The sequence below is a fragment of the Cheilinus undulatus genome, linkage group 2 (genome assembly GCF_018320785.1).
Source record: "Cheilinus undulatus linkage group 2, ASM1832078v1, whole genome shotgun sequence".
NCBI classification, from domain to species: domain Eukaryota; kingdom Metazoa; phylum Chordata; class Actinopteri; order Labriformes; family Labridae; genus Cheilinus; species Cheilinus undulatus.
Window position 1 is genome coordinate 1,606,734 of NC_054866.1, and position 19,507 is coordinate 1,626,240.

At 38.7% G+C, this 19,507-nt stretch overlaps 1 protein-coding gene across 4 annotated transcripts in view; it reads right to left on the reverse strand.

Annotated features, from left to right (window-relative positions):
- LOC121518202 (clathrin heavy chain 1-like) overlaps positions 1-19,507 on the reverse strand; it is a 106,987-nt gene that overhangs the window by 64,109 nt on the left and 23,371 nt on the right. For 2 of the 4 annotated variants that reach the window (XM_041800462.1, XM_041800478.1), the window contains exons 3-4: positions 19,248-19,250; positions 4,625-4,893 (exon numbers count right to left, since the gene is read on the reverse strand). In XM_041800462.1, coding sequence (XP_041656396.1) covers positions 4,625-4,893; positions 19,248-19,250 — 272 coding nt within the window. The remainder of the gene's footprint in view (positions 1-4,624; positions 4,894-19,247; positions 19,251-19,507) is intronic. The other 2 variants (XM_041800470.1, XM_041800487.1) reach the window with 1 other exon arrangement.

The following is a 19,507-nucleotide window of genomic DNA, read 5'->3' on the forward strand; positions in this document are numbered from 1 at the left end:
CCCCCCCCCCCGAATCTCATCCAGGAATGTGTGCACCCATAGCTCAGCATCTTGTGATCTTGTGTTGGCTCCACTGTAGACTCTGCTTTTTCCTGTTTCCTTGGCCAGGTTGTGGATGAAGACTATGAGATGCTGAACTTAATTTTTCCCTTTTCGAAGCAGCTGACATCAACTTTGTTTTGTCCTTGTAGTTGAAAAAACAAAGACATAGAGTGCTCCTTCTATGCCCCAGAGCAGTACTGTCACCAATTAACTTACTTATCTCTGGAATGTTCTGGGTGTTTCATCAACATTCCACAATCTTCTCAGATTTTTCTAACACCTGTGCCAACTTTTTTGAGTGCATTACAGGTATCAAATTAAGAAAATGAGTCCCAAAATACAATGTAGTTAAAGAATTTAAACATTAAATTCATTTTCTTTATGTTGTATTCGATTGAATAAAGGCTTGTAAGAACTTGAAAATCACTTCATTCTGTTTTTTCACATTAACAAAATGCCCTAAATGTTTTGGAATTGCAGTTTGTATTTTGGATAAGAAATTCCCACTGTGGGTGGGTAGTGTCCCATATTTAATACTCTTTAACCTTCTCCAAGTGTCCCCTGGCTATACTGTCTGCCACTGTGATGTGTCTACCAGGAGGATCTGATGACTGTAGTCATTTGTACCTGTCTGCATAGCCTTGCTTCCATCGCGTTCTGCTTGAAACAGCACACACAATCTCTTGGAGCTACTGTCACTACTATTTCTAAGTGCCTTATACCAACCAGCTAAAAGATACTGAAATATCTCTTTGAAAGTAAACTTTAATGTGTCAGAAAATAAGACTGTGATTGTTAGAAATAAACACTGTAAGAGAGGAAAATATCAGCCCTCTTATAATTTAACCGTGAGAATTCTAAACACTCATGGAAAGTGTCAAATTAAACCCAGTGGCCCTCGTTGATCAAACTTGTATGTAGCAGAAATATAGTAATGTCCACATACAGATCAGCATTTAACAATGTGAATATATAACCTCGGGTATGTACGTTTTTTAAGTCAGCGGGGGCTAGCTGTGCAGCAGAAGTCTGATGGTGTCATTTTAGCTGTGGCATTTAAAACTGATTTAACATTACAACCAACCTCTGACATTCATGTGAGCAATACTGCTCTTAAAATAATGTTGAGCTTTCAGCTTTATTCGCTTTATCTGATGAACCAGTGTTTCTTTATTTTATTTGGCTGGCTTCTTCCTGTTAATGTGCTTCTTCTTTTTGTATCCCCATCTTAAAAGCTGACTATGTTTTTTAAAACCCAAATGTAAAGAGTACGGTGATTACCAACCGTAAATCCCTCACTCATCACTGTTTATTGTATAAAAGTGCGGGATGGTCTTCTTTGTCCTCATAAACCAGTGGAGGTTGGCTCTGGAGCCACATGTGGCTCGTTTATGTTTTAATTCTAAATATTCTCCCAGAAAATCTAAAAAAAAAGTTAACTGTTTTGCCATTTTCACCATTTTTGCCACTTTTCACCCATTTCAGCTATCTTTTGCCATTAAATATCCCTTCCTTCCTTTTTTGGGCCATTTTGCAACTTCATTTTTTCCCAATTTTTACCACTTCTAGTCCATTTTTGTCACTTTTTTTAACAATTTTTTTTGCCACTTTTTGTCCAAATAAGCTACCTTTTGCAATTACATACCACTTCTTTCCTATATTTTTTGCCCTTTTTTGCCACTCTTGACTACTTTTTGCCCATTTTAGTCACTTTTCACTCATCTTTTTGCCACTTTTGGACCCTTTTTTGCCACCTGTAACTCATTTTTTAGTCATTTTTCACCCATTTTTGCAACTTTCTGACCATTTTTCCACTTTTCTACCCACTTTCGCCCCTTTTCACACATTTTTGCTGCTCTTTGACAATTTTTGCAGCCATTAACTTATTTTTTTTGCTACTTCATGCTATTTTTGCCACTTTTCACCACTTAGATTGTGGCTCTTGCAAAGGTATGTTTTAACAATTTGGCTCTTTGGTTGTGCAGGGCTGAGTAACACCCTGCACACAGACTAAAAAACTGGCATATTCTTATCTACAAGGCTATTCTCGGTCTTACTTTGACCTACGTCAGACAGAAGAGCTCTGGAACAACAATCTTTGGTCCCAGGATCTTTTCTTGCTGTTTATTCCAAATGTTAGAACAGAGCTTGGAAAAAAGTATGAAGTCTGCTGTTCCCTCTGCCTGGCATGTCATGCTTTAAGAGAAAGCTAAATCACTTGGGAGGGAGCTACAGCTGGCTGCAGATGTTTTGATCAGCTTACATGTGTGGTCCTTTCTGTATGTATTTGCTGTTGTATCTTTAAATGGATTTTGTCTATGCATCTGGTGCAATGCCTGCTGTGTATGACTGCTCTTTGTTTGTCTGTAACTTTGTTATATGTGCTGCTGCCCATCTTGGCAGGACAGTCTTGAAAAAGAGATTTTTAATTAATTAATGATTAAATGAAACAAAAATAAAACAATACAATCTGAACATAAAGCACTGTGATAAAACCACAGATGTATAGATATTTTAATAGTATCACCAGAGTTAACCGCATCAGTGATTGTATTTCACACGTGGAGTTTCTGACCCCAGGGATGGGAATCACTAGTGCCACACGATACAATATTATTTTGCAATACACAGTCTTGTGTGACAGATGTATCCAGTATCATATACTTCAGATCATATTAGCAATTAATTTCAATAAATCGATACTTGAAAGAAGATACACCATGATATATCACAGCGCAAAATATCGCAATACTATGCTGTATCGATTTTTTTGCCTCATCCCTACCCTTTATACCTCATTTTAGGCTACAAGACAACAAAAACAAACCTACCTCTTTACTTGTCTGACCTGGAAATTGACACCTTAGTAAGTGGGACAGGTTTCTTTGCTGTACTACTTATCTCTATGTCGTAAACTCTGGGGGCGAGGCTGGCTGAATAGAGAATATTAATATATTATTTAAATGCTGATCATTTTCAGCAGCTGCATTTATCAAGGGCTAGTCAGTCCTACATGTGATTAGCCAGATATGCACGTTTCATAAAGTCTGATAAATGAGGGCCCATGGGAGTTGAATTAACAGACACTTTTACTGTGCAAGCATTTGAGACAGATGTGTGCTTGTTCAGAGAAAACCTAATATCAACAGCTCTAGATCGAATTTATTGCAAAGCTCTCACTGCATGCATTTTACTTGTGAACTACAGTGAAATGCATTCTTATATCGAAGATTCTACACACAATGACAATAATTTGTGAAATTCATATGATTCTTACTTTTTCCACATGCAGTGTTTTATCCACTCTGAGGAAAGGCTGTCATAAGAAACACTAGTACGTCTGTCAAACTCAACCACAGCAGGGGCCGGATTCTGGATTCAGGTCTAACCTGAGGGCCTAACAGGGTCCCCTTTTTAACCAGAAACTGTCAACCTCATTTCAACAGTAACAAAATATGAAAAAACTTAGCACTCGTTTAATAAATTTAAAAAGTTAAAAAGATAAGATAAAAGGCTCAAAATCTGAGAAAAGAAAATGTGTCGGTTCAAAAGGTCAAAACATGAAACTGAAAAATTATGTTTTTAAAAGGCAAATATATTAGAAAGCCATGAGTTTAAAAGGTCAAAATATGATTCAAAGTTTTAAATTGTGAGTCTAACAGGTCAAACTATGGGATTATAAAATCAAAGTAAGCAGTTGAAAATATGAGATAAAATAAAAAATAATTACTTAAAAAGGTCAAAATATGACTAAAAACGTAAAATTATGAATCTAAAAACTTAAACTATAATACAAAAAGTTATGAGTTAAAATGCTCAATGTATAAAATTCAAAGTCAAAATCCTAAGTTTGAGTCCTAATAGTGAGATGCAAAATTGAAAATATGAAATTTAAACACAAATTAATTTCTTTTCCCACATTCCTGACTTTTTACCTAATTATTTGTACTGCTCATTTTTTCAGATTTTGTGACTTAAAGGGATAAATTAAATCATCAGGATAAGTTCACATTTTTATACTTGAGGAAATCTGCAGACCTCAGACTGTTAGAACAGAAATATCAGATCATCTTGCACGATGGATTTAACTTTTCCACGGGCCGGATTTGGCCCCCGGGTCTTGAGTTTGACAGCCCTGGTCTAAATAGTGAGTTGATTTTAAAGGCTCCCTGTTTGACCAGTTAGGCCTATATCATTAACATTTGCTCTGTCTTCATTTTTACAGAATCTTCAAAAACAAACTGTGGCGCTGCTGCTGGAAATGAACACACATTCTTAAAGCATTTTTTATAAACATGTACACATTTCACAGCAGATTTTTTAATGTTTGTAATTTCAGGGTATCCTGGCTGTTTTTAGACATCCTGGGATAGAGTATCACTGTATTACAGACTAAAGCTAATTCCCACTTAATCCTAAAATAAATGTTGAAAACACATTCCAAATTTGGGCATTTTTGTTTTTTTCTTTTTTTTCTTTTTTTTTTTTACCTGTGCAGAAATGCCAATGAGCAGCAACCACTTTAAAACACATTCCAAATTTGGGCATTTTTGTTTTTTTCTTTTTTTTCTTTTTTTTTTACCTGTGCAGAAATGCCAATGAGCAGCAACCACTTCTGTTTGGCGTCAGTGCGATAGTTGATTATTTGGCAGCCTGCCAGGCTCGAATGACGATCGAAAACTTTGATTGGCTGAGAGTCACCCTCCATGCTCCAATGATAAACTGCATTATCCGTGACCAGGGCAACAGTGTTGAGCGAGATCCACTTCCAGAAGCTCACGTCGTCTGTCATCGTATGAGCCTTCATTTTACTCTTCATCTCAATGTTAAAGATCTGCAGGGTCTTTGCCGCTGAAAGAATTCAGAGTCAAGGTTAACAGTGACTGACTGACACACACACACACACACATATATATTCATATACACACACACACACACACACATATATATTATATATATATATATATATATATATATATATATATATATATATATAAAACTTAGCACAAAAGTAAGGAAGTTTGTGTTTGGTAGATTATTTTTTTCTTCTTTCAGTGCTTCCTGCCAGTGAATCTTACACTGTTGGGAAGCCTGTTTTCTTCCCTTTTTAATGGTGCCATCTGTTGCACATCTGCCAATGCCAAATAGCTTATTCTGCTGTTGTTACAGACTCTTGTTTTAGGCTTCTGGTACTCCCAGGCACATGTAAGTACGGGCCCTGCTACATTGTTCAGTAGTATTGTAGTACTCAAGAAAGGTCTTTGTCTTGAGACCGGTCTAAGGACCACATATTCAGTGTCTTGGTCTTGTCTCAGACTCGAAAGCATTTTTACTCAGTCTTCTCCCGTCATCAAGACTGGTTGAGACCAGCACTGATCTGCTATTCTTTGACTTCATTAATGTGATAATAAGGAGAAGCACTTGCTAAAACAACAAATAGCTTCACCTGCAAATAACTCTGACATCAGTCAATCTTATTTCTGGTTAAAAATACCCCTGAACACTTACTTTAGGCTTCATTCACCTGACAAATCTAGAGAAACATCTCATTTTCAGATATTTAAAATTATTCCAGACTTGTCAGTGGCTTTTAAATACAGGGATTTATTTTTTTTAACAAGTATTTAGTTGAATAAATGTATTAAGATTTGAGATTTTTGCATGTTGTGCTTTGAAAGAGTTGCAGACACCTTGTTTTTATCTATCAAATTTATAAAAAAATAAATAAAAAAATAAAGTGCACTGTTAACTCAGGGCTCGACAGTGCAAGTGTTTGACTCGCATTTGCGCCTAAAAATAGGTGTGTGCGAACTGTAAAAAAATTATTATGACTAAAATGATCAAAGTATGTATACAACCCTGTCTAAACATAAAGTTTACCTGGTCTTCACACCTGAGTAAATTAACCCTCAAGATATCCTTTTTTTTGGAGATCGGTGCCATCCGTGATCAACTGTGTGCGTGCAGTGTCGGCTCTCTCTTTCTGTTTCACAGAAACTCTGATTACGTCTGTCCCGTATTTTCACCTGCTGTTCTGCATCCTCTCTTGTCAAACGTCACTTTCTACAATTGTTTAGTTTGCAGATTTATGATAAAACTCCATGAAATTGCCGCGCTCAGGGTCCAACATTAACGGTTGCCCGAATGCCCAGGGCAATTTCAAAAAGCCGACAGGCAAGCAAAAGTTTTAAGGACATGCCCGATTAGGCAAGCACGACTCTGAGCTTTTCTATTCATTAATTTCATTATTTTCCTCTCTCGTTTCTGTTACTACGGAGCCTCTGAGTAGCCAGATGCAGTGTGTCGCTGCCTCCATTGGCTGAGTGTGTCTGCTGACGTGCAGACAGCTGCACAGACTTTAACTACAAACCTTTATGAAGGTAAACACTGTCATCAGTAACGATTTATGGTAGGTCACATCAATAAATGTGTTACCCACATAAAGAAGACAGGCTTTCACTTCCAAATTTAAACGTTCATTATTTTCTGTTTGTTATTACCGTCGGACGCGCTCAAACGGAGGATCATGAGTAAGAGAAGAGCGCAGAGGAAGTCCGCCGGTGCTGCGTCTCTTCAGTTTGCTCATTCTTTGAGGTTTGCTGTTGTGTTTAATCTGAAGCTTCTCATTTCCTCATTTTTAACTTTTTCTCCAGCCACATCCTGCCGATGCTCTCTTCAGACAATTATGCCGATGCGCGTCATCAACGAGCATAACACACACGGATCACACGTGGAGATGACGTCATATCCAGTGAAATTTGTCCAAACGTGGGTGTTTTATTTGATCTTTAATGCACTAATGATCATAAATATCGTCAAAAGAGCAGAAATATAAAACCAAAGCTCCAGAATGAGGCAGGGTGAAACCATGTGTCTGGAGAGCTGCAGGTGTGAGGCAGGACTGGTTTCAGTCATTTGGAGGCCCAGGGCAAAGACCAGTATGAGGCCCCTCCCCCTTTAACTAAAGAATTAATAATGAGTGGAAAAATTTATAAAGTATCTCTTTTATGTTAATAAAGCCACAGAACTCCAGTAAATTCCCAAGTGTGAGATATAAATACCCAAATAGCCAACCATCATTCATCATTTATCATTTCTTTGAAAAGCATCTCAGAGCTCAAACTCAGCTCATTCTAATATCTTAAAAAAATCTTTAGGCCAGGTGGAACTTTTATAATGCTGGTGTTGGGCCAAAGACTGGTATCTCCAAAATAAGTCACTTTTCAGGGAATGGAAAGTTTATAATTTATAAAAATGGTTTAAATATGATTTATAAAAACAAATTAAAGTCATGAAAAATTGAGATCCAAGGTTTTAGCCTGATGTCAGTGATAAATAAAATAAATATCTGCTCATTATCAGTGACAGATTGGTTCTCCTGACTCTATACAGACATTGTATCCCACCCACACCTCATACCAGAGTCTGCTTAGAGTCGGCCTCATGACCATTTGAAGCACTGGGACAGAAGTGTACCTAGGTTAATTATTATTATTCAGAGGACCTGGAGAATGTTTAAGGATAGATGGAGCTCTTGTACCCATGATTACTGTCAGATAGCCTAAAAATTAGTAACATTAAAGACAAAATTCAATTGCAATACTTTTTCAAAACTTGATGATTTTACCTTTCTGTACATTTTGTATACAAATTCATTAAATAATTTTGCTTTTAAATGGATATTTGCATCACATTTATTATGGAAACATTATTTGATCAATTTTCATTGTGCCCCTAAATTTTTTTATGTGCTCCTAACTTTTTCAACTTAGGAGCACATGTGCTCCTTGGGATAAAAGCGTCTCAAGCCCTGTAACTGTTCAGCCTTGTCATGTTTTTTTTTTTTTTTTTTTTTTTTAATTTCATAGTCTTGGTCTTGTCTTGGTCTTGACCCCCAAAAGTCTTGGTCTTGGTACTCTCTGTTCTTGGGCAAGGCTCAGTCTTGGATAGTATGGTCTTGAGTACAACACTAGGGTCAGTAGGTGTCTGCTCCAAGATTGGCATGCCACGTCTGACTGACCCATGAGATAGAATCTGATGTTCTGCAAAACCAAGTTGTGGCCTTAATTATGAATGAACCCTAGTACCATCTCCAAAACTGAAGGCCAAGTTCTACATAACAAAGGATGTCAGAGATAGGCCACAAAGTGAGTGTCCCAAGGAGACAACACCCTAATAAGACTGTTTTCACACCCTGTGAGCACTTATGAACCGGAGGCTGTCTTCTACAGAGTTCCATTCAAGGTTTGCAGGAGGATATGGCAGACGGCTCTTTGCCTAGACAATCTGAAACATACTGCATGCAGCAAATCTCTGATCTCATAGGGCTACCAGGAAGCCTGCCATGACTGTCCTTCACTGTCAGGCTCATTTGCGCTGGTGTCAGCAACATGTGCCCTGAAACCTACATCTAGCGATGAGTCCAGATTCTGCCTATTGCTGTTGGATCATAGGGTGAAAGTAGTAGCATCTCCCGCACTAGAAAAACAAGGCTTGTCATCATTGCAGGCAATCTCAAAGCAAAGAGATATTGAGATGAGATTCTGCAACCAGTAACAATCCCATATCTCCAGTCTGGGACTGAACTCTGTCCTCCAAGATGACAACGCTGGCCCCCGCAAAGCGGGGTTTATCAAAGACAATCTCCAGAATTTGGGAGTGGAGAGGATGGAATGGCCTGCCAGCAGTTCTGGCACTTGTAGGATCAGCTTGGGTGTGCTGTTGGTGCCAGTGACCAACACAACCACACTGGCTGACTTGTGACGAATGCTGGTTGAATGAATGGGATGCCATTCCAAGATCAGGCTGGTGGCCAGTGTAAGAATGAGGTGCCAGGCTGTTGTTTTCAATAGGCGCGACCAACATACTCAGCTCTGCTGCTCATCCCACAAATGCATGTTCCTTACAAATGTGGCACCATTTAACATCCCTGGTTATCTGGAACTTGGCCTTTAAAAGGAAAATCAAAAGGCTTCCCAACGGTAAAGGTTTAAGTCAAGGAGCATTTACAACAAAGAAATAATCTACCTAACACAAATGACTTTACTTTTTGTGATATACATATAATAAATACATATAAACACACATACATATGTATGGGTCTATGTGTGTAAATATGCATCTATATCTATCTCTCTATATATATGTATGGGTCTATATGTGTATGTATGCATATATATACATATACACACACACACACACACACACACACACACACACACACATATATATATACACAAATAAATATTAGAGCTGGGCAATTAATCAAAAAATAATAAAAACCAACATTTAAAGCCTCTAACTGGCATAAACCTGCCTTGGCAATTATTTCAATTTTTTCCCCTTTTCTTGGAAAAATTTAACTTTTTACGAAAAACATTTTCATTTCAGCTGATGTGGGTTTTGATTTCAAATGTTACAATAAATAACCATAAATTGTTTATCTATATGTTCCATGCAGTTGTTTGTTTTAAGATTCCACAAATATTTACAGAAGAAAACGAGTCGGAGGTTGGGGGTGGAATAATTGTTCATTAATCGTAACCGAGGCAAAAAGTTCAATTAAATGTGATTTTGACTTTTGCCATAATCGCCCAGTCCTAATGAAAAATAAATTAATAAATATATATATATGTATATATATATAGTGTAACACAGACACACACACCTACACGCGCACACACAGAACACAGACCGTATATATTGGGGGAATATCTATAATGAACATACAAAACGCAATATACATTGGCAATAGAAAACATTTGGGCGTATGAGACTTCAGTTGCTGGAGAAATTCAGGGTTTGGTTTGAGTGGAAAAAAACCCATACAAAAAGCCAGTAGTGAACCAGTGTGAAAACAAGAGGCACAACCAGCAAAAAGGTAACCACATTTGTGTTTATCTGCATTCAGTTGGTTCTTGATAACGGTCTGTCGTTCAGTTTTGATGAGCACTCGGCCTTAAAGTTCTATATACAGTATGTTACTGGACATGACTGCCTGGATCAGGAGAGATTTTCAGAAATAACAGTAAAAAGACACCCACATTAATACATGTAATTTTTCAATCATGATTTTTCAATAAAACCAGATCAATGAGAGACCAAAGTGAGTTAGTCAAAATTAGTCTTTGCATCCTGTGTCCAGTCTTAATCACCCTACCATCTACTTCAGAAAAACACGGCAAGCATGTTGTTTAGGTTCTTAAGGGGTTTTGGATTCAGTATAATCCTACAACAATGGATGAGTGTTTCTGGGTGCGGTCTGAATGCAGATTAGCAACAGAAGACCACAAAGCACACAAACAGATATGGTGAAGGGTAAGATGCTGGAAAGATGCACTCACACACTTTTTTCCTCCTCCAGTTAAATCTTATTAGAGCATCTGAATAATAATGTCTTACAATCTACAGGATGAGGTATTATTGATGCAACAGAACACTGAGTGTTCCATATAGAATACATGTGAGCTGCTGAGTTCTGGAAAAATTCACTTGGGCAGAGTCTCAGCAAAAAGAAAGCAGCCCTTCAAAAGTGTGTAGGTGCCATGAAGATCGAATGGCCAAATGATTCAAGCCCAAACTTTTTGTCATTATTACACAAATTCAACATTGACTGTTACATTGAAAACATTCAAAATGTGTTGGCATGTCATTGTGGATATCTCTGTCTGTAACAGTCCCCTAAAGCAAGTACGTGTATGGAGGTGAGATAGGAACTCTGGTGTATGCTGGGTAATGCCATAAAAGTAAGAAGGAAATTACATAGAAAGTACAGTTAAAAATATCAAGAAAAAACTCCAGTTTTACCAATAAGTTAGATTAAGTAACATGCAGTTCTGACTGGATTTGGATGATAATACCTCAGATATAATTATGTGGTTTTTAGGAAATTATGCAACCATTTCATAAAAAGCAATTACTATGGGGTGCACAGATAGTCTAGCGGTCTAAGGCGCTACCCATGTACGCGGGCAGCGGTTCGAATCTGGCCTGTGGCCCTTAACCACATGTCTTTCCCCACTCACTCTCCCGTTTCAGACTCTGTCCACTGTCCTCCTCTATAGAATAAAGGCATGAAAACCCCAAAAATAAATCTTTAAAAATAATTAATAAATAAAAAAGCAACTGCTATAACCAAGCAATTAAAGATAACCATGTTAATTAGGAGGTGTTAATCAAGGCCTATATTTTGGTGCAGAGTTGCAGGAATGACGCACAAAATATTCACTTCCCACAAGTCTCACTCTCATAATGCAGGAAAACCCTGCATAAAATTATGAATTTAAGATTTCTACAGTACCCACATCATATCGCAAACGTTTGCAGAGTTGAGGAAAGGTGAATAGGCCGCAGCATAATGAGGAACATATCCACGCACTGGCTCACTTTCTCTCTCTCTACACACACATAAACACACACATGCAATTAGGCAGGTATTAGCAGAGGTGACTGTGTGACAAAGCAGTGTCTCCCTGGTAGATGGCAGCAAGAGAGCCAGTGCGCGGCCCATACATGTGTATTTGCTGACAATTACAGTACAGGACCAACCTTGGTCCTGTACTGCTCTAGCCCCGTGATAGCCATCTCCCAGGTCTGCACAAGGCCGATGCCCCATCTCTCCAGGTATCCTTCCAGCTGCTCCCTCCACAACACACATGGGAAAACGCACCAGGTGCCTGTAAAAGTGGAGCTGCTGTGTAACAAGCAGCGGCCTCTTCCTGTCACTGCACTCCTCCGAGTCAGCATTAGACACACAGTCTCGCCAACTATACCCAAAAATGCGCAGAAGAGAAGTTCTCACAAAGGATTTCAGTTGGCAACTCTATTTTATGCATAAATATCATTGCTCAGTGAATTGAGACACTCTGATTTACAAACCACAAATAAGTTTTAGAACTGTAGTTTGTTTAATATTTCTTCATTTAAACACCATACTGGTACTAATTTATCTCAATCAAAAATACAAGTAAATGGTAGTATTTTAAATGTTAATTTATAGATAATAATAAAAATGATAAAAAATACTTTTTTTGCTTAAAAGGGCTATTAAAGACATAAAGTTAAAATAATGAAAATAAACACTTGATAATAAAAACATTTAAAAATCTAAAAATTAACAAAACTAAAGAAATGCTGTGATTAATAATGATTAATCACAGCATAGTGATGTGATTAACTTGATTAATTTTTCTAATCAATTGACAACACTAGTATTGATATTTTAAAATGTTATATCAATATTTTAACTATTACTTATCTATGAATAATTTATTTTGTTGGTGCGGAAGTTTTGTGATTTAATTTCAACCTCCTAGTTGGCAGCTGGCATTTGACTCTTCCCTCTTGTGCTGTTTAGACAACAAGATCACATGATCCTTCCGGCCTGAGCGAGCCATTCACTTGTGCCTATTAAGCAACGCGGCTTCTACCTTTGCTTCTGCTGCTCATACTCATACTCAACATGACAAATCTGCAAGCTGGACAAAACAAATGGCTAGCATGAAACAAGCCTATTGAAGCTACCGCTGCTCTCTACTCATGTAATCATATTCTCACAGTCAATAATTTGTGTTATTTGTAAGCACCTGTGCTGTGATAATGATGATGACGGCTTCCATAATATGATAAGAACACTGTAGCCTGTCAAGTCATGCCCTCCTCACAACACAGTCCACCAGTCCTTAAAGCTGGACATGAGGACCAGCTTGTCTCCCATAGTCCCCCTCCACAAATCATGATCTGGACATTGCCAAATTACACTCCACAGTTCTCTGCCCCTGTTGCCTGCCCCATTATCCATACAGGTACTATAAAGTGTAGGAGCCAAGATGCATCCTTGTCTCACCCCAGAATCAACAGAGAAGAAGCCAGAGGAAGAGCCACCACAGTTCTCAGCACCCTCTGCACCAGAATATAGGGCAGACATCAGCTGGATGAGCAAGCGTGGGATCCCTCGGCACTCCAGAATCCCCTAGAGCAGGGGTCATCAACTATGTTTTCAAGAGAGCCAGCTTTTTTCTTGGCTGATGATGTGGGGAATCTGTGAAGATTCTTAGAGGGGAAAATGGCACTCTCAAAAAGCCTTATGTGGAAAATTGATGCAAAAAACTGCAACTTTTGTCAAGATAACAATGACAAGTATGTGTTTACCATGCTATATTACAGAAATATGGTGTACTTCTTGTCTGATAAGCCTCTTGGTTAACTGTTTTATATAAACTTGAAAAAAAGTTAAACAAAAGCGTGCCATATTTTTGCATGTTTAAATTTTCTGAATTTGAATCCCCTGGGGGGCCTGATGTGGCCCCGGGCCCAACAGTCGATGATCTCTGCTCTAGAGGGTATCTCTACTCACCGAGTTAAACAGGCAGCAAGCAACCCTCTACGGAATTCCTGAAAGCCCACAGTAAGACCCAAAGTGCCAGGGTGTGGTCTATCTTAACCCTCTTATGTATAAAGACTAGCTGTTTAGGCCATTGGTGTTGGAGCAGTGGATCACGGATCCTGTTCACCAATGTCAATACAAGGACCTTGCCCTACATTGAGAGAAGTGTAATACCCTGTAGCTGTTACACTCTCACACATCACTCTTTCCCTTCCAGATTGGAACAACAGTGCTCCTCTTCTAGCCTAGCTACACAAGAACTGAGCACTCCTAAATCCTGCAGTCGCTAAGCAGCTTCCAGCATCTGCCTATAAGTCCATGGTCAACCTCCTTCTTCATAACGCCACCATTGGAATACCAACTCTAGCACCGCAAATCAGATCTCTAGACCACAATTCAGCCATCCTCAAGGTCTAACTGCTTGCGAAGTCAAGGAGCACTGAGGAGCTTTCATCTCATCCACAGCTGTGGTAGCAAGAAGTCACCATAAACGACCAAGGCCCTGGGGACCGCATCTACGATCGAGTTGAGTCTGGTGTAGAACACTTCCTTTGCAGAGAGTTCTATCACCCCTGGCTTTACCTCTGATATCAATCTCTGATATCTGATATCAACATCCCCGCCAGTGTGCCAGAGCACCTCCCCTCAGACAAGGTAGTGACGGCAATCCCAAGCCAGCCAGCTCCCTCAACATTGCAGGTATGCAAGAGTCCCTCTGGAGTTCCTTCCAGGAACCAACTCAGAAATACTGCCTCAAGTTAGACCAAAAAAGAAGAAGAAAAAAAAAAAAAGCTAAAAACAGATTGACAACACCTTAGCACTACAACCAACATTCAACCTAGCTGATCTATGCTTGTTGCGCAGGGTTTTCTTCCTAATACAGCAGCGAGGGTCCAAAACTTTGCCCTGCTGCCCCTGCCTTTATGTGATGTGCAGCACATATACAGCTGCAGCGTCAGGAATACTACCTCTGTGCGTTTATGTGCAATGCAGTTTAAGGGTGTGGGGTCCAAAACTGAGCCCTGAAGCCCCGGAGGCAAGGGACACCAACCCCACTTCAGGTGCATTAGCGACTGCCAACAGTTGCCATCACAGTGTCACAGGCACTGATATTCACATGTGCATTCTAATAAGGTGACTTAATAAAACATATCTGGTGATAAAACAGGCGTCAGAGTAGAGGCTGTGACAGAGGGAGGAGCAGAGACACTGTCCACTACAACACAAACCAAATCCTGCACCTTCTTGCACATATATGTTTAGTTGTTAATGTGTTTCCAAGTTCTTTAGAGCAGTGGTTCTCAACCTGGGGGTTGCGAGACACTGAGAGGGGGTCACCAGATACCTTCCAAAAAACATAAAAAAAAAAAAGATTTCAAATTGTTTATTTCACTCATTTTTAGAAAAAAAATAAGCATAAGATTAGTAAAATGTAAAATAAAAACACGGTCATTTCATGGTATTTTTACAAAAATCCTTAAGATTTAAGTCTGCACATGACTACTCTTGAATGTGCACAACTGTGTTCAACTATGCTTCAACCAAACTCAGGTACAGTGGGGGTCCCTGGTCTCTGGCACCTTTATTTTGGGGGTAATGAGCTGAAAAGGTTGAGAACCCCTGCTCTAGAGCAGTGGTTTCCAAAGTGGAGGTGTAGACCCCCAGAGGAACGTGAAACCCTGATGCTTTAAAAAAAAAAGATAAATTCAAAATAATTCAAAAAATATATTTCATCCATTATTGTAAAAATATCCTTAAAATGAGTTCAATTTAAAATAAAAACAGCATTAATAAGTAAGATAAGTGTTTAAATATCAGTAATGTGTGCAAAAATACGCTAAAATGTAAATCTGTACATGATGCTTTGTGCAACATTGTACACTTTAACAACCTACGGAGATGGTGGGGTCTTTGAGCCCTTTTTTTTGGGAGTCACAGGCTAGCAAGGTTTGAGAACTCCTGCTCTACACCGCGTTCCACATTATTATGCAAACGACATTTTTCTCTGATTTTCTAAATATCAATTCAAATGACAGTCATAATATTTTTCAAGTCATCAACAGTTGGAGTATAATTCAAATGTTTTTGAACAAACTTCATAATGATAAGTTTTTGTTTTTTTTTTAATAAAAACCTCAAAATGCACTTTTCCACATGTTCCACATTATTAAGCAGGCCACAGGTTTCAGCAATATGGGAAAGAAAAAGGATCTCTCTGCTGCTGAAAAGTGTCAAATAGTGTAATGCCTTGGACAAGGAATGAAAACATTCGATATTTCAGGAAAAATTAAGCATGATCATCGTACTGTGAAGAAATTTGTGGCTGTTTCAGAGCACAGACGGGTTTGTGCAAAAAAAGACATAATGAGGAAGGTTTCTGATGGACAACTACATCAGATTAAGAGAGCAGATGCTAAAATACCATTACAAAGCAGCAAACAGGTATTTGAAGCTGCTGGTGCCTCTGGAGTCCCACCAACCTCAAGGTGTAGGATCCTCCAGAGGCTTGCAGTCGTGTATAAACCTACTATTCAGCCCCCCCTAACCAATGTTCACAAGCAGAAACGGTTGCAGTGGGCCCAGAAATACATGAAGACTCATTTTCAAACAGTCTTGTTGACTGATAAGTGCCGTGCAACCCCGGATGGTCCAGATGGAGGAGTAGTGGATGGTTGGTGGATGGCTACCATGTCCCAATGAGGCCGGGACGTCAACAAGGAGGGGGCGGAGTCATGTTTGGGCCGGAATCATGAGGAGAGAGCTGATAGGCCCCTTTAGGGTCCCTGAAGGTGTGAAAATGACCTCGGCAAAGTATAAAGAGTTTCTGACTGACCAATTTCTTCCATGGTACAAAAAGAAGAGCAGCGCCTTCTGTAGCAAAATTTTCTTCAAGCATGACAATGCTCCATCTCATGCTGCAAAGAATCCCTCTGTGTGATTGGCTGCTATGGGCATAAAAGGAGAGAAACTCAAGGTGTGGCCCCCATCCTCCCCTGACCTCAACCCTACTGAGAACCTTTGGAGCATCCCCAAGCTAAAGATCTATGAGGGTGGGAGGCAGTTCACATCAAAACAGCAGCTCTGGGAGGATATTCTGACATCCTGCAAAGAAATTCAAGCAGAAACTCTCCAAAAACTCACAAGTTCAATGGATGCAAGAATAGTGAAGGTGATATCAAAGAAGGGCTCCTATGTTAACATGGAACTTGTCCTGTTAAGATGTTTTTGATTGAAATAGCTTTGATTTCAGTAAATATGACCCCCTGATGCTGCAAGTCCTACAAATGACCATTTTCAGTTCTTTGACCCCCCATAAAATGTTTTAAAAAGCTGTTGTGCTTAATAATGTGGAACAGTGCATTTTGAGGTTTTTATTTTTTTTAAATAATTTTTGTCATTATGAAGTTTGTTCAAAAACATTTGAATTATGCTCTAATGGCTGATGACTTGAAAAATAAGTCATCAAATAATCATTTGCATTAATATTTAGGAAAATCAGAGAAAAATATCATTTGCATAATAATGTGGAACGCAGTGTAGAGTGTAATAAATGATCAATTAGGAATACCATCTTATTTCTTTCTGTCACTGCCTTGTTTGCAAGTACCGGCACTCTCACCCTCCCTACCTGATTGTCCACCTCTCTCTCTATCTCCCCAACTGTGCCACCAATTTAGATTTTGGTCAACTGAGAGGTCACTAAACCAATCAGTCTACTCTAATACTAACTATTAATAATACTTTTCAAATAAAAAAATGGGTTTTAAAAGGGGTATTGAGAGTTAATGTCTTATCTGTATTCACACTACAAATGTTTGCCTACAAGTCTGCCACATGCAAAATAACTTCTGGGATGTTCTCAGCACCAAGTCAGTCTACTCTATTCTGTCAGTGATTTAAACATAGCAATAGTGTCAGGGTGGAAGACATGTGGGCAGGATTTTCAATATCATTTTTAACTGCATTTTAAAACGCAGTTTGAGTTAGAAAATGGCCAGCTCCATATAAGATACAGTTGAAATCAGAAGTTTACATACACTATATAAAAAGGCACATAAACTTTTTTTTCTCACCGTCTAACATTAAATCAGATTAAACTTTTCCTATTTTTGGTCAATTAGGATTACCAAAATTATTTCTATTTGCTAAATGCCAGAATAATGAGAGAGATAATTTTTTAGACATTTTCTTGAGAGTGAAAAGTTTACATACATTATATTACATTAGTATTTGGTAGCATTGCCTTTAAACTGTATGACTTGGGTCAAACGTTTTGGATATGCTTCCACAAGCTTCTCACAATAGTTTGCAGGAATTTTGGCCCATTCCTCCTGGCAGAACTGGTGTAACTGAGCCAAGTTTGTAGGCCGCCTTGCTCGCACATGCCTTTTCAGCTCTGCCCATACATTTTCAATGGGATTGAGATCAGGGCTTTGTGATGGCCACTCCAAAACATTGACTTTGTTATCCTTAAGCCACTTTGTAACCAGTTTGGCAGTATGCTTAGGGTCATTGTCCATTTGGAAAACCCATTTGCGCCCAAGCTTTAACTTCCTGGCTGATGTCTTGAGATGTTGCTTCAGTATTTCCACATAATGTTCTTTCCCCATGATGCCATCTATTTTGTGAAGTGCACCAGTCCCTCCTGCAGCAAAACAACCCCACAACATGATGCTGCCGCCCCCATGTTTCACAGTTGGGATGGTGTTCTCAGGCTTGCAAGCTTCCCCCTTTTTTCTTCAAATGCAACGATGATCATTATGGCCAAAAAGTTCAATTTTAGATTGGTCAGACCACAGAACATGTCTCCAAAAATTAAGGTCTTTGTCCCTGTGTGCATTTGCAAACTGTAATCTGGCTTTTTTATGTTTCTTTTGGAGTAATGGCTTCTTCCTGGGAGAGTGGCCTTTCAGCCCATGTCGGTACAGGACTCGTTTGACTGTTGATAATGACACACTCTTACCAGCTTCAGCCAGCATCTTCACAAGGTCTTTTGCTTTTGTTCTTGGGTTGAGATGCACTTTTCAGACCAAAGCACGTTCATCTCTGGGACACAGAACCCGTCTCCTTCCTGAGCGGTATGATGGCTGGACATTCCCATGGTGTTTTTACTTGCGTATAAATGTTTGAACAGATGAACGTGGCACCTTCAGGCATCTGGAAATTGCACCCAAGGATGAACCAGACTTGTGCAAGTCCACAATTCTCTTCCTGATATCTTGGCTGATTTCTTTTGATTTTCCCATGATGTTACACAAAGAAGCAGTGTGTTTCAGGTGTGCCTTAAAATACATCCACAGGTGTGCCTCTAATTAACTCAAATGTTGTCAATAAACCTATCAGAGGCTTCCAAAGACATGACATCATCATCTGGGCTTTCCCAAATTGTTTAAAGGCATAGTAGTCTTAGTGTATGTAAACTTCTGACTTTGAAGAAAGTAATAAAAATTGTCTAAAAAAATCCTTTTCTCATTATTCTGGCATTTAGCAAATAGAAATAATTTTGGTAATCCTAACTGACCAAAAACAGGAAAAGTTTAATCTGATTTAATGTTAGATGGTGAGAAAAAAAAGTTTATGTGCCTTTTTATATAGTGTATGTAAACTTCTGGTTTCAACTGTATATTGTATGTACAGTTAACAAACACACACATAAATAGAAAAAGACAGTCTGTTTCACTGGCTTCTTATTTCTTACACGCTCTGCTTCTTTTATCATTAAATACAAGCATTCAGTTTAAATAGGCCAAATGCAGACATTTCAAGTTCAAGCATACAGATCAACACTTAAAAAACTCATGAAATGTAAAATTCAACTCACCGTCTGCAAACATAAGAAGCAGTAGGAAATGAAAAAAGAGCAAAAACAAGCAAAATAGACAAAGCATTCATGACAGCATGACATTTTACTACCACTGGTACTTAGGCTATTCTTCCCTCAAATATCATCTTTATATTCTAATTTGTTACTTGACGATTTAGTTATTTGTCCTTTTTGACAAACACATATGAACATAAAAAGGCAGACTCTGACAATTACATAGCTGACTGACAACACAAACAAAATTAATACAAATGACC